The 13,764-nt window shown below is 36.7% G+C and overlaps 1 protein-coding gene across 3 annotated transcripts in view; it reads left to right on the forward strand.

Moving 5' to 3' along the window:
* The first annotated feature begins 891 nt into the window (after positions 1–891).
* The window catches only part of LOC129451610 (transient receptor potential cation channel subfamily M member 2), a 50,590-nt gene continuing 37,717 nt past the window's right edge, over positions 892–13,764 (forward strand). The window contains exons 1-10 of one of the 3 annotated variants that reach the window (XM_073854750.1): positions 892–1,102; positions 5,750–5,857; positions 6,327–6,400; positions 7,230–7,398; positions 7,976–8,156; positions 10,124–10,290; positions 10,652–10,832; positions 12,863–12,924; positions 13,003–13,203; positions 13,362–13,464. In XM_073854750.1, coding sequence (XP_073710851.1) covers positions 5,759–5,857; positions 6,327–6,400; positions 7,230–7,398; positions 7,976–8,156; positions 10,124–10,290; positions 10,652–10,832; positions 12,863–12,924; positions 13,003–13,203; positions 13,362–13,464 — 1,237 coding nt within the window. In that variant the 5' untranslated portion in view covers positions 892–1,102; positions 5,750–5,758. Of the gene's footprint in view, positions 1,103–3,628; positions 3,739–5,749; positions 5,858–6,326; positions 6,401–7,229; positions 7,399–7,975; positions 8,157–10,123; positions 10,291–10,651; positions 10,833–12,862; positions 12,925–13,002; positions 13,204–13,361; positions 13,465–13,764 lie in introns of those variants that run through there. The other 2 variants (XM_073854749.1, XM_073854748.1) reach the window with 2 other exon arrangements.

Consider the following 13,764-nt stretch of genomic DNA (forward strand, 5'->3'; position numbering starts at 1 on the left):
TTGAAGCAAAAAAGAGAAAAGGTTGATGATGATTTCTGGTTCCCAGAATGCTTTGCATGAGGCTGTTATTTTATAGTTTTGTTCTGTAAAGATAAAGACTTGTTAGTGTTTAGAGTTTATTTAGCTTTGAGCAAACTCTTGCCAGTGGATAGCATAGATTTGAATCTGCGGTGGGTTACCGGCAACCCAGCTGCAATAACATTGTAATTTCTACTGAATTTTTTTACAGTGTATATATACTAGTCAACATTTGAAATGGATCAAAAAAAGTTTATCAAACTTGTCCTAAGCCAAGAACAGGTATTAGTGATTGGTTTTATGTAATTTTTTATTAAAGGTTTTGATGCACTTCAAATGTTGACTAGTGTAATTTTGTACTCAAGACCTTTGTTAGCATTGTTTTTATATTGCACAATATCCTTTAAATAAAAAAAGTATTTATCCTTTACTTGCTTAAAAATGTAGTCTGCCAATTCTTTCCAAAACATTTGGGTAATTTTACAATAAAAAAATAAATGTGTTAACAATTCTTTCTCAATTTTACAAAAGTAACATAAATCATCAATATTAGATTATCTTTAAATTATTGATTTAACAGGGTATGCAAAACTTTAAAATGTATTTCTTTAGTTTTGTTATTGATACAATATTTAAAGGGAATTCATTAACCAACCCATCTTCCGATTAATATTCTCAATAATACAATTCCCAAAATAATTTTCCTCTAGGTGTTAATTTATTTTGTTTTTGGAATACAGATCAGATATGTTTGTTATTGCATTTTTATCAATCAGTTCAAGACCGTTTAAAATTAATTTGGGTTTTATCATCGCTGTAGAGACTTTTAACAAGATGAACCTTCTAAGGACCGATTGCATGCACGTGACGACACCTTCCGCGAAAGTGACAGCGGTTATGCCCACAGAGTTGCAAAACCTCTGAGCGTCAGGATTAGCATAGCGTGAAGAACGCGTGTAAAATGGGAAAAGTAGTTGTGTGATCGACTGTGCTAACAGATTCAACAAAAATCTGGAGCGGTCTTTTTCCAGACTGCAAAAAACACTGAAAGGAGAAGTAAATCAGTAACTTAGCCATATGTCAGGTATGTACAATTTTGGTATAAAAATCCTATAAAAAAATCACCAATGAATACTCTTATGCTCTGTAATTGCAAAGTTTTGTCAGTGAGCCTTCATTAAAAACCTCCATTATGATGAGCCTTGTCTTCTACAAAGGTGGGATGGTTTTAAGCAAGACAAACATGTCAGGAAAAGCAATGTCTGGCCATATGTCCACAGGCAAGTCACTGCTTATGTTTACATGCACAAAATTGTGTAAATCTGACTATACTTAAAATGATGGAAGGTTACGACGATACAGTTTACATGCACCCTAAACATTGCAATCTGATTAAAATGTTCATTTACATGTACATCCTATAGAATCCGAACCGAACGTCTGCGCAAGCGCACAGCCAGGGTTGCCAGATTCGCGCATCAAAGCCATCCGAATTGACATTCAAAACTAGCTCAAAAGCATCCCAGTGACTGTCCACAGCCCAAATATCAATAACCAATCAACAAAATTATTTCATCTTTAACCAGCAGGGAAAATAACAACTGGTGGAAACCGTTTAAACATAGCATAAATCTGAACTCAAAAAAGCAGAGGACTTGGCAACGCCACCCAGCGCACATCATCTCTCGTCATCTCAAAAAGCACAACGCTATTTTATTGCTTTAAGTAGCCTAATATTTTAAAAGTACACATAAACGCTGCAAAATAGGAACAGAGTTTATTGAACAGTCTTAGTTGCATATTTATCAATGTTCAAACTTCGTCTGCCGAGCATAAATTGTTATACCACCAAATCTGCTTAATAACAACATCCCATTTCACATTGGGGTTTCTATAAACCTTCTCTTTATCTATCTCTGTTTACACAGACAGGGAAGCTCATGAAATTTCACAAACATGAGATTAAACAACAATGAAAGTAATAAGACATATAAAATATAGAAATATAATGAATAAACAATAATGTAATGATAAAAATGATCAAATAATGAAATTGATAATAATAGTAATAATAATAGTATTAAATAATCAATAATGTTTATAAAATGATTATGATGATTATGTAATTAAATCATTAGTACACACAAAAATAAAAACAGAAGGTGAATTGGGACACAGCTATAAACTCGTCTCAGGCCAGGCCCGGATTGGCCATAGGGAGAACCGGGAGGATTCCCGGTGGGCCGGTCTGTTTTTTTGGCCACGAGGGCCGGTGTTGTCATGCCACCGGGATGACGCGTATTTGCGGGTGAGAGATGTCCCCGCCACTTTATGCACAAGTTGATTGTGTCCCGAGTCCCGACCACTTATTGGAAGAATTCTTGCATTAGGGTTCATTGACATCTAAAACGCATGGGAAACGCAGGACGTGCCGCTGTCTTCTGGTTTTCAAAGCGCTTACTTGAACACGAGTTTTGTTTCAGACGCGTTTATATTGAGTGCGCTTGCCGGCCGCGCGTCTATATTTAAAATAAAATTGAGCGCGTCTTTTGAGTGCGCTTGCCGGCCGCGCGTCTATATTTAAAATAACATTGAGCGCGTCTTTTGAGTGCGCTTGCCGTCCGCGCGTCTATATTTAAAATAAACTTGAGCGCGTCTTTTGAGTGCGCTTGCCGGCCGCGCGTCTATATTTAAAATAAACTTGAGCGCGTCTTTTGAGTGCGCTTGCCGGCCGCGCGTCTATTATATTTTAAATAAACTTGAGCGTATCTTAATACAAACGGGCTGGCCTCTAAAAGGAAAAGAATTTACAAAACGTATTTTTTTATCCAAGTCTTAGATGAACTCTCTATGAATAGTCATTATTCATCGTTTATTGCAAGAGGAACAAAAATCTATTTGATGATTTTTTTTTTGTTTATTTGAAAAAAGTAGTTTCAAAAGTATATCCATGACGTTTTCTTTTTTTTAACACAATGTAGGCCTACGTTATTTAGCAATAGACATGATCTAAGTACTAAAAAAAAGATACAGATTTTTTCCATTTGTTTCCAATGCATACTTGATAAATCTTGCTTGTGTATTGTATATCAGGGGTTTCCAAACGTTATCAACCCAACAGTTAATCTCAAGACTCACCATGTTTTAGAAATAGAAATATAGAGGAAAACACAAACAAATTTGTTTCCTTTAGTTTTTGAATAAGTTTACTTTAGTAATATTATGGTCTTATGGTAGGGCTGCATGATTATGGCAAAAATTATAATTGTTATAATTGTTCCCTGCATTTGCACGGAATATGAAATTATATATTTGAAAGTGAATTGCAAGGCTGCAGAGAACAGTGCACTACTGCAGACTTATACTACTGAGGGTTTAAAGATATTATTTTAATAGTCAGTCGTGAACTAAAGTGGGCCGGTCTAAGGCATGAAATTCCAGGGCTGGAAATGAGTCCCACTCCGGCCCTGTCTCAGGCACTGCAGGTGTAGCGTCTGTATAACCATAGCAACAGCCAATCACAAACCTCACGTGCTTTACATTCATTCCTTTCACTACCTGTCCTTTTAACACTCGTGTAAGCGAGAATGATGCAGTGCAATAAACAATGAATTTGTGAAAATCTGTAAGATACTGTACAGACCAAACCAGTTTGAGATTGGGATTCTTATTGGGATGAATAAGAGACGAACGGTTGGCAACAACATCATTTTCTTCAAGGTAAATCTGTCTTAATTTATAATAACCGCACCATTCAGGTCATATAGTAGCCTACTGTTGATATAATTCAGTCTCAGATTTCAGATCATATCATGTCTCATATGAGTACTATACTGTACATCACATTTTCTTGACTTTGCATACGGAAATCATCTTTATAGTCACATGGGACTCTGTGAAGCTTTTCCGAGCAACAGAAACCAAACATGCATCTCAATGAAAAACGTCATTAATGTCACATTAAAGGTGAACATTGGGGCTCAGTGGGTTCTTTATGAATTTTTATGAGTACACTCTTAAAAATATTTCAAAAAACAATTTTTGTCTAAATAGTTCAATAGAGAACCTTTAATCTCCAAAGAACCTTTCTGTTTCAAAAAAGGTTTATTGTACTGATTTAACTTGGCTTCAGATTATAAAAAGGTAAGAAAGAAATGGTTTTCCTAAGAACCTTAGACTAATGTTTCTTTTACGGCATTGCTGTGAAAACCTTTTTTAAAGCATCTTCATTTTTAAGAGTTTATTGCTTTATAATACATTCAGTGTTTGCAGTTCAGTTTTGTAGTAAATCTTCAGTCATTGTGTTAAAGACTGACATTGTAAGCTATTGTGCTTTTCTACTTGTAATCTGATCCATGTGAAAAACTTTGTTACTGCCATTAGCTTTCAGTGTCACTAAGTGACTATTACTGTGGTAACATGTGGTTAAATACATCAGTAATCTACTGAAATCTATGGATCTCTCAGACTCAAGTGTGTCATTAAAGGTGCCGTAGAATGTAAAACTGTATTTATGTAGTCGTAGATGAATAATAAGAGTTCTGTACATGATAATGACACGAAACACGATTGTTTCCTCCTTCTTATGTAAAGCTAGTGCATTTAAAAGACCGCTGGAAAACAGACCAATCTCTACAACGGTCGAGATGTACACACCAACATTAAATTACACATTTAATTACCAAGTTGTTAAATGCTAAAAACAAACTGGTGACTGCTGAGTTAGGAGTATATGCTAGTTAATGATATATTCTAGCATTTAGGCTGAAGTTCTACTACGTTTGCAAGTCCATACTGAAAAAAAAGCACAAACTTACCACTCAGAAACGTCCATTAACAATCTAAAGATCAAAATCAAGATCTGTTTACACACACACAGAGCTACTGAAGGAGCTGCTCTGAGAAACAGCCAATCAGAGCAGAGATCAACATTATTATTCATGACCCTTTCAAATAAGTTAATAATAGACCATTTTATTGTAAAGGGAAAATCCTAGGGTTGTAAATCGACATGTAAAATATTTTTTGCACTTAATAAAGCCACATACTTGCTATGTAGAAATCAGAGAACAATTTAACAGATTCTTTAAATGCATTATTATATGTGCAGTTTTGTTATTTTTGGTGCCTTTTCTTTACCCTTAAACTCTGATGTTTAATTGAGCCTGTGATTGGTTAAGAGACCAAAAAAATGAAGGTAAAAGTATTAAAAAACAAAACACACACACACACTTGAAATATATATAATTTTTTATATTTATTAAAATAAGTTAATTAGCTAGTACTAAATTACACTGTATGGTTTCTGTATTTTTATGGCTTTAAGTTTTCTTTTGTGTCTATAGAAATAAAATATACTTGGTAATCATTGCTTTAACAGATATCACTTGGTAATATCTGTTAAAGTGTCGAGGTGTCCTTGAGCAAGACACCTAACCCCAGCTGCTCCCGGTGAGCTGGCTGGCGCCTTGCATGGCTGACACCGCCATCGGTGTATGAATGAGTGTGTGAATGGGTGAATGTGAGGCTAATTGTAAAGCGCTTTGGATGGCCATAGGTCTGTTAAAAGCGCTATATAAATGCAGTCCATTTACCATTTATATACTGGTATACTACATTGTACAATCTGTGTTAGTCTATGTAAACCAGACTGATATATGATTTAATCAGGATCTGCTTTGGGTTAAATAACTCTGTGTGTATTGTAAGTGAATGATGGTCATTACTTTAGTCCACAGAAATGCTGTGCTCATCAGGCGAGAAAGTTTACCCAAAAAATATCAGCCATTTCGAGCTTGGAAGTCATCAACTAAACAATTTGCTGGTAGACATTGGGAAGGTAAGACATATGAATAAAGTCGAAATAGATCTATAATCATATTTTTGCATGCAGGTATAATAATATTAATGTTTATAGGACACTGGGGCTAATTAATGATGATAGTATGTGAAGTGGGATGCAGGGTCAGATTCTCTCTGTCTTGCTCTTATCATATGTAAATGACATCACATGTAAATGACATGTAAATGACATCACTCTCCTCATTTAAATGAATGCACTGTAGCTTGTCCTGTCCTGCAGTCTCCTCCCCTCCCCCTCTCCCTCTCTCTCTCTCTCTCTCTCTCTCTCTCTCTCTCTCTCTCTCTCTTTTTCTCTCTCTCTCTCTCTCTCTCTCTCCCTCTTTCTCATTCTCATCTCTTGGTCACTTACACTGTGTCTGATGTTGATCATGGAGGAGACAATAGTGGAGCCGGTTCGCGTGCATAACCTCGGTTCCCGACGTCATTTTTTCTCTCCCTATGTCCAGCGCTCCTCTCTCTCCACCTGGATTAAAGATAACATCAAGAAGAAAACGTGTTGTTTCTATGTGCAGGATGCTAGGTATGTGTTTGTGTGTCTCTCTCTCTCTCTCTCTCTCTCTCTCTCTCTCTCTCTCTCTATCTATGTGTGTGTGTGGGTTGGGCTATGTGGTTTACGAGGACATTAATAGTGTATAATGACATGTTTATTAACGTGGTTTGTGCTATAAACGTGCTTTACGGGGACACAGACAGTGTCCCCATAAACGGAAAAGCTAAAAAAACATACTAAATGGTAGTTTTTCATAGATTAAAGACTGGCAACAGGTTTTTGTGACATTGGGGTTAGGGATTGGGGTAGGTTAGAGGAATAGAATATAACAGTTAGGACAGTATAAAATGCATTGCGTCTATGGAGATGTCCCTGTAAACCACATACACCAACGCGCATGTGTGTGTGTGTGTGTGTGTGTGTGTGTGTGTGTGTGTGTGTGTGTGTGTGTGTGTGTGTCTTTACTGATTTTCCTGGAAAGGTCAATAGTGAATATAATTTTTTGTGTTGATATTAGCTTTTAGATATTGGTCTTTATGACAACAATTTATGTGAGTCTTTAATAACTCACAAATGCCTATTTATACTTATGGTTATTTTTGTTCATTACAGTTGAACTGTTTTAGTTTTATTCAAATTTCTGGTGACCTGTGCCTTTAAATTTCATTTTACACGTTTTTTAAATCACATTTAATATGATGTAATGCGATATGTGTGTCAATCATGTGCAGGTTTACTTTGTATCAGCATTACACATAAAACTCATCTCTATTGGTCTGTTGACAAAGGAGATTGCAAAGTAAACTACTGCTGATAATGTGTGCGTGCGTGTGTAAATAACATGAATTATAATTGACAGTGAAGGGATTTGTAAGTGTGGATACCCGAAGGTCCAACACTGCGATGAGGCCATCAAACCTGAGGAATATTTGGGGAAAGAGTGGAGTCATCACAAACACATCAGAGAAGAACCCACTGATGCCTATGGAGATATTAGTTTTGGTGGGCTTGGACAGAAATTGGGGAAGGTGAAAAGCTTGTTTATTGTCTTTTAAGCTTTAGACATTATCTATCAATGAATCTTAATATCACCAAAATTCTAAATCTGTGAGTAATTGACATTAATTTAATTACACAAAGCAAAAATGTAAAATTACGTGTTATTTTTAATGTATGCAATTTTATTTATTAAAAAATTATTACTTAATTATATGGAGCTCCTAAGGGGACATGAATAAAAATTAAATAAAGTGTAGTTTTGCGTGCGCACGTGAAACTATCGCGTGTTCACGTGAAACTTTTGTGTGCGCACGTGAAACTAACGCATTTAGTATCGCGTGCTCACGTGAAACTATTGCGTGCGCACGCAAAAGTTTCACGTGCGCACGCTATAGTTTCACGTGCGTGCACGAAAGTTTCACATGACCACGTGAAACTAAACTTAAAAAAAAAAATTCTGCACATGAAGGTTTCGCATGAGCACATGAAACTTTTTACTCCAATGTCGCCTTAGGGGCTCGGTATAATTAGACCTGTTTTTATATATATATATATATTTGGAAACTTATTTGGAAACTTATTGAAGGTCTACTCTTGTGTGTGTAGTATGTTCGGATATCATCGGCCACGCCACCCGAGCATCTCTATCAGCTGATGACAGAACAGTGGAAACTAAGTCTTCCCAATCTCCTGATATCAGTGACCGGTGGGGCCAAAAACTTCGGCATGAAGAGTCAATTGAAGGATAAGTTTCGGCGTGGCCTCATCAAAGTGGCCCAGACCACAGGTAACAGCGTCTGCTCATCTAAGTGCCCAGAGCCGATGCCAGGGAGATAACTGATCCGATACTTTCGAGAAATGAGCAATATAGAGAGCTTGTGTCAGTTAATAACAGCTTACTATATTTCTTTGATGTACTCTCTACATCAAAGTGTGTCGACTCTGAATCAAAATTTAGTGCTAGAAGAATACTAGAAACAATAACATGATGTAGTATAAATTACTGACAATTTTGATGGTCTATGTTTGTTTAAAGCCCGGGATACACTGCACAATAATTGGCTGTCCCAGACGAAAGATTTCTGTGATCGTTGCTCTTTATCGGTGGTCCTATGTCGTACAATGAGAGAGATTCAAAGACGGCCGTTTTCCCGGTCTTGCGTCCAAAAATAGCCTACGATAGTTTTCTGACAGTGTCAGAAATTCGGCATGATCACCGCACAGTGTGATTGCTGCTATACGACCTGCGCGCTGGTATTTGTTTACCATGCTGGTGATGTTGCGCTAACGTGTGACGCAGCCACCAAAGCTTCCGTGTCATCATCGTACAGTGAACATGCCTGTCTTACCCGAGTTTAAATGATCCATGTCGCACAGTGTGATAAGGTAGACTTACAGTGTAAAATATATAAATTATGAGGTCTCAAGCATCAAAGTTTAATTTCACACTGACTTTAACTCATTCACTGCCAGCCTTTTTGAGAAAAGTTGCCCACCTGCATTTTTGTGATTTTAACAAAATTTTCACAAAATTCCTTGCAGGAAAAATTATCTATAAATATATAAACATACAAATTATATCAAATTAAAGAACACACCCTATGCTTTCAAACAGGAGGAAAACGGGGAAAAAACATTTCATTATATATTTACTTTTTCTAATTAATTTCACCACTGAAATATGGATATTTCTCTTCAAATATACAACATTTTGAGTAAAAAGCTTAAAAAATTGCGTTTTTGTAAAGAAATTTATGTTAGAGATCAGACTCAGAATGACTATCAAACATAAAGGCAGTTAAAATAAATCATTAAATCTTTTTAACTTCCGTTTTTGATAAATTCGGTTTGGCGCCATCTAGTGGATAAAAGCAGTTACACATTCACTTTGAAATTCGTCCAGAAAGGCATATTTATTAGTTAAATATGAACTCATAAATGACGAGATAACTCGTCAATGGCGGTGAATGAGTTAATATTTCACACGACCTTACTCTATGATTTTATATAGAAAACATATGAAAGATGACTTTAGCTGGGTTTTCACAGACTGGGTCACATGTTGAAAGTATTGTAAAGTGTCCCAGAGAAAATGTTCCCTAGCCTTCACTGACAAATACATATTTACACACCGATATACATGCATAAATGGATTAGAATAGAAATATATCTGTCCTGCACCAGTCTGGCTGTACTTCTGAAACTTCAACTCTTAAAGGGGTCATACTGTATAATGAAATTTTTTTAAAGATGTCAAATAAATCTTTGGTGTGTCCAGAGTACATATGTGAAGTTTTAGCTCAAAACAACTCACAGATAATTTATTATAGCATATTAAAATTGGCACTTTGTAGGTGTGAGTAAAAATTTGCTGTTTTTGGGTGTGTCCTTTTAAATGCAAATGAGCTGATAACAAATGCTAACACTGGTGGTTTGTTGAAATTGAAACCCAATTCTGTTGTCAATATTTTTTTTCTCTCTCTCTCTGCACTAAATGTCAGTGCCGTGGTTGGATAGTGCAGATTAAGGGGCCTTATTATTATTATTAAGATCCCCTTCTGACATCACAAGGGGAGCCAAATTTCAATTATCTATTTTTCCACATGCTTGCAGAGAATGGTTTACCAAAACTAAGTTACTGGGTTGATATTTTTCACATTTTCTAACTTGATAGGAGCACTGGGGACTCAATTATAGCATTTAAACATGGAAAAAGTCAGATTTTCACGCTATGACCCCTTTAACTTTTGTCAGGTGCATGGATTCTGACAGGTGGTACACATGCAGGTGTGATGAAACACGTGGGTATGGCCGTGCGAGATTACACGCTCAGTAGCAGCTCAATGGAGGGACAGATCGTGGTCATCGGTGTGGTGACGTGGGGTATCATTCATAATCGCCAAAAACTTATCAATGCTGAGGTAAGAGGTTTTATTTACCTGCATCAACTTACACATTAAATATGAGCAATAACTATAAAACCTCACCTGGATTCACACTAAATGGCCATACAGTATATGCTGTATCGTATGCTCCACATTACACCTGTAAAGTGTAATAATATTTTAATAACACAATGTGGTCAAAGATTTAGAGTCTTTGTTTTGATCGTTCATTTTGACAGATATTGTGTGAAAGCTGTAAGATTCATGAGCATTATGACTTCTGCAACAACAATGCTTTTATAATATTATTAATAATAATAATAATAGGGTTAAGCATGCTTTTGTATTTGTGTTTTTATGTTGGTAATGTTGATGTTTCATGCTGTGTCTCTGTCAGGGTTGTTTTCCAGCAGATTACTCTCTGGATGAGCAGGGTCAAGGACCACTTTCATGTCTGGATATAAATCATTCTCATTTTCTTCTGGTGGATGATGGCACTCATGGACGTTATGGAGCTGAAATTGAACTGCGGGCTCGACTGGAGAAACTGATCTCTGAGCAGCCACTGGGGAACAAAGGTAAAGTGCTGCAAGCTGTAGTATTTCTCTTTATAAACTATATCAATTACAAATGTAGCAGACATCACTGAAGCTGTTTAAAAATGACTAAGGGCCAGATTTACTAACAATTGTGTCAGTGCAGACCATCATTTTGGCGTTAAATAACGACTGCTGCGATTTACTAAAGAAGCACAGTGGATCATTAGCGCTGAAAAGGTTTGGTCTTGTTACTTTTGCGACTGAGCTTTTTGCATATGCATTTCTAGGAGTTTCCATTTCTGACGCAAAATTTATGGGGGAGAGTATTTAAATGATACACGCAAAGCCATTTACTAATGTTTGTGCGTTTGATATATTACTGGTATTTGCATCATTATTTAACACCAAAAAAAGCATGTCTTAAATCATTTTGTGCTTAAAATAGCTGTAATTGTTGCTGATAGGAAAGGCATCGCAGAGATCAGAGAGAGTGTCTGGTACAAGGCAGAGGATTTTTAACACGCAACACGTTTATTCAGAGGAACATATTATTCAAAGAAATTGTTTCCCAATCCATGTTATTTTTATTTGCTGGAGGAAATGAAAGCTGGGTCACGAGGAGAAGTCACGCAATACTTGTCATGAATATGCAAGGAACAGGACCCAAGTGCGGGTACATGATGAACTCAAAAGGTTTATTTACAACTAAAGCCAACATGGTAGAAAATAACACCATATAAACTGATAACACTAACAGATAAGACTATGACGTGACAAAAAACATTTTATTTATGAAATGTAATAGAATAAAAATTATGATTATTTGCTTTGGAATGTATGTTTTACAAAGAAAAACACGGATAAAATAAATACTTGAAAAATACTTTTAAAGCAACACTATGTAGTTTCCATGTAAAAATGACTTACAGCTCCCCCGTGTGGTTGAAAAGCGCAACAGTTCCTGGTATCAGACACTCTTCTGCAGGCAGGCGGAGGGGCGGGGCTGTGTTTCCTACCCTCCACTGCCACTTTCAGAGTGTGCTTGTAGCAGCTAGGAGGCTGCTCAGGTTGCAGCAACAGTACAATTTGTCCAGTTGAAAGTTGTTCTATCACTGAAATAATTTTAGAGACATTATTTAAAGGTAAAAAAACTACATAGTGTTGCTTTAAGTAGAAAGTAAAACCTCTTCTTGATAGTGACCCTAGCAACTTGTCAACCCACCTGTGGTCTGTGGACATTAACATAAACGATCAATTTACTTCTCCTTTTCAGTGTTTTTTGTCAGTCTGTTAAACAATAGCTCCGAATTCATGTTAATCTGTTAGTAAAGTCTATCGCAAAACAGCTTTTTCCCATTTCGGTGCATTTTCACCGTGTTTTCGCTGATGTCACACTGTACTCAAATGCTTCCGCTCTGTCTTTTGCCACTCAGTGGGCGTAATCGCCGTCCCTTTCGCTGGCTGTGACATTATGTGCATACCCTCTATAGTTAAAAAGCTAAACAGGATAACGAGGGAAGGTCAGGTGAGAGGAATTAACCAGTTATGAAAAATTAACAAGGAAACAATCGGGCGGGCCGGGGGCAGAGACAAGACACGGAAGCACACAGCCCAAACAAAAGGCCATGTGCTACCACAAAAAAAATGGGTACCGCCACAATCCTGCCACATGAACTATGAATTACTGTGACAGGTGGGCAGGATCATGACAATACCAAGTGTTTCAAAACTTAATGTTTTTGTCCTCCAGTTCTTTTCAGTGTACTTTGGTTTCGTTAGCACACCCAGAATTTTAATCTGCAATGTCCGTGTTGCTGAACTCAAGGGCATCAGGTGTTACCCGCACCTCATCAGCTCTGCTTATTTGCGACCCTGAACTAATTTTCGCTACTTTTTGTAAATTGCGTTGGTCATTATGGAAATCAGCTGTTGTGTCTGTGTTATGTAATTTGCGACTTACCCCTCCCATCTGCGCTTTTTTGGAATTGTGTTCTCAAACTAATTTGCCCCGTTTAGTAAATCTAACCCTGTATTTTTTACTTATCTCTTTACAATATCTTTATTAATAGAGAGTGGTGTGACGATACCTGTGGTCTGTGTGGTGCTGGAGGGTGGACCAGGAACTTTAAATGTAAGATTTTAAAAATGTAAGGTTTCCAAAAATGTTCAGATTCCTGCTAAATGATCTTTTTTATATTCATACTCGCAGACAATTTATAATTCAATGCTGAACAACACGCCATGCGTCGTCCTGGAAGGATCTGGCCGTTTGGCGGACGTCATCGCTCAGGTGGCCGGTCTGCCAGTGTCAAAGGTCACTGTGGTCCATATTAAACAGCTGATGAAGAGGTTTTTTGGACAGGAGTACAAAAATTTTTCTGAGCCTCAGTTCATTGAGTGGACCAAGAAGGTGATGAAATAAAATTATTTATTTTAGTTTCACTACAAGATTCATTTCACATTTCGCATTCATAAATAAATCACTTCAGTTGAAATAATCAGTCAAAAGATTTGTTGTTTCAATCTTTTTCAGTTTATATTTCATGTTGTAATGTTGACTTTCTTTAGATTCAGGACATAATCCGGATGCCACATTTGCTGACTGTGTTTCGTATCGACGAAGAGAAAAACAGCGACGTTGATGTTGCCATTTTGCAAGCTCTGCTCAAAGGTTCGAATCTGATCCTTTCTCATAGAGTTAATCACATTTACTGGCATGATGTAGTGTAATTGGTTTACTGTAGTAATGGCTGGATGTGTAATGGAGATGGAGTTGAGATAACCATAATGAGAGTATGTCTGTTTTGGAGATATAATGCATCCTTTTTGTGTTAAAAAAGACTTATTATTATGGTATGGTTTTATAAAGTATAATACATTATAAAAAAGATATAAAGCTGGATTTGCATGCGTTTAGATCAAACGAAGAGTCAATTTGTATAATGCATCTCAGTGTAAGTTACACATCTTC

This window comes from Misgurnus anguillicaudatus, chromosome 17 (genome assembly GCF_027580225.2).
Source record: "Misgurnus anguillicaudatus chromosome 17, ASM2758022v2, whole genome shotgun sequence".
Lineage (NCBI taxonomy): Eukaryota > Metazoa > Chordata > Actinopteri > Cypriniformes > Cobitidae > Misgurnus > Misgurnus anguillicaudatus.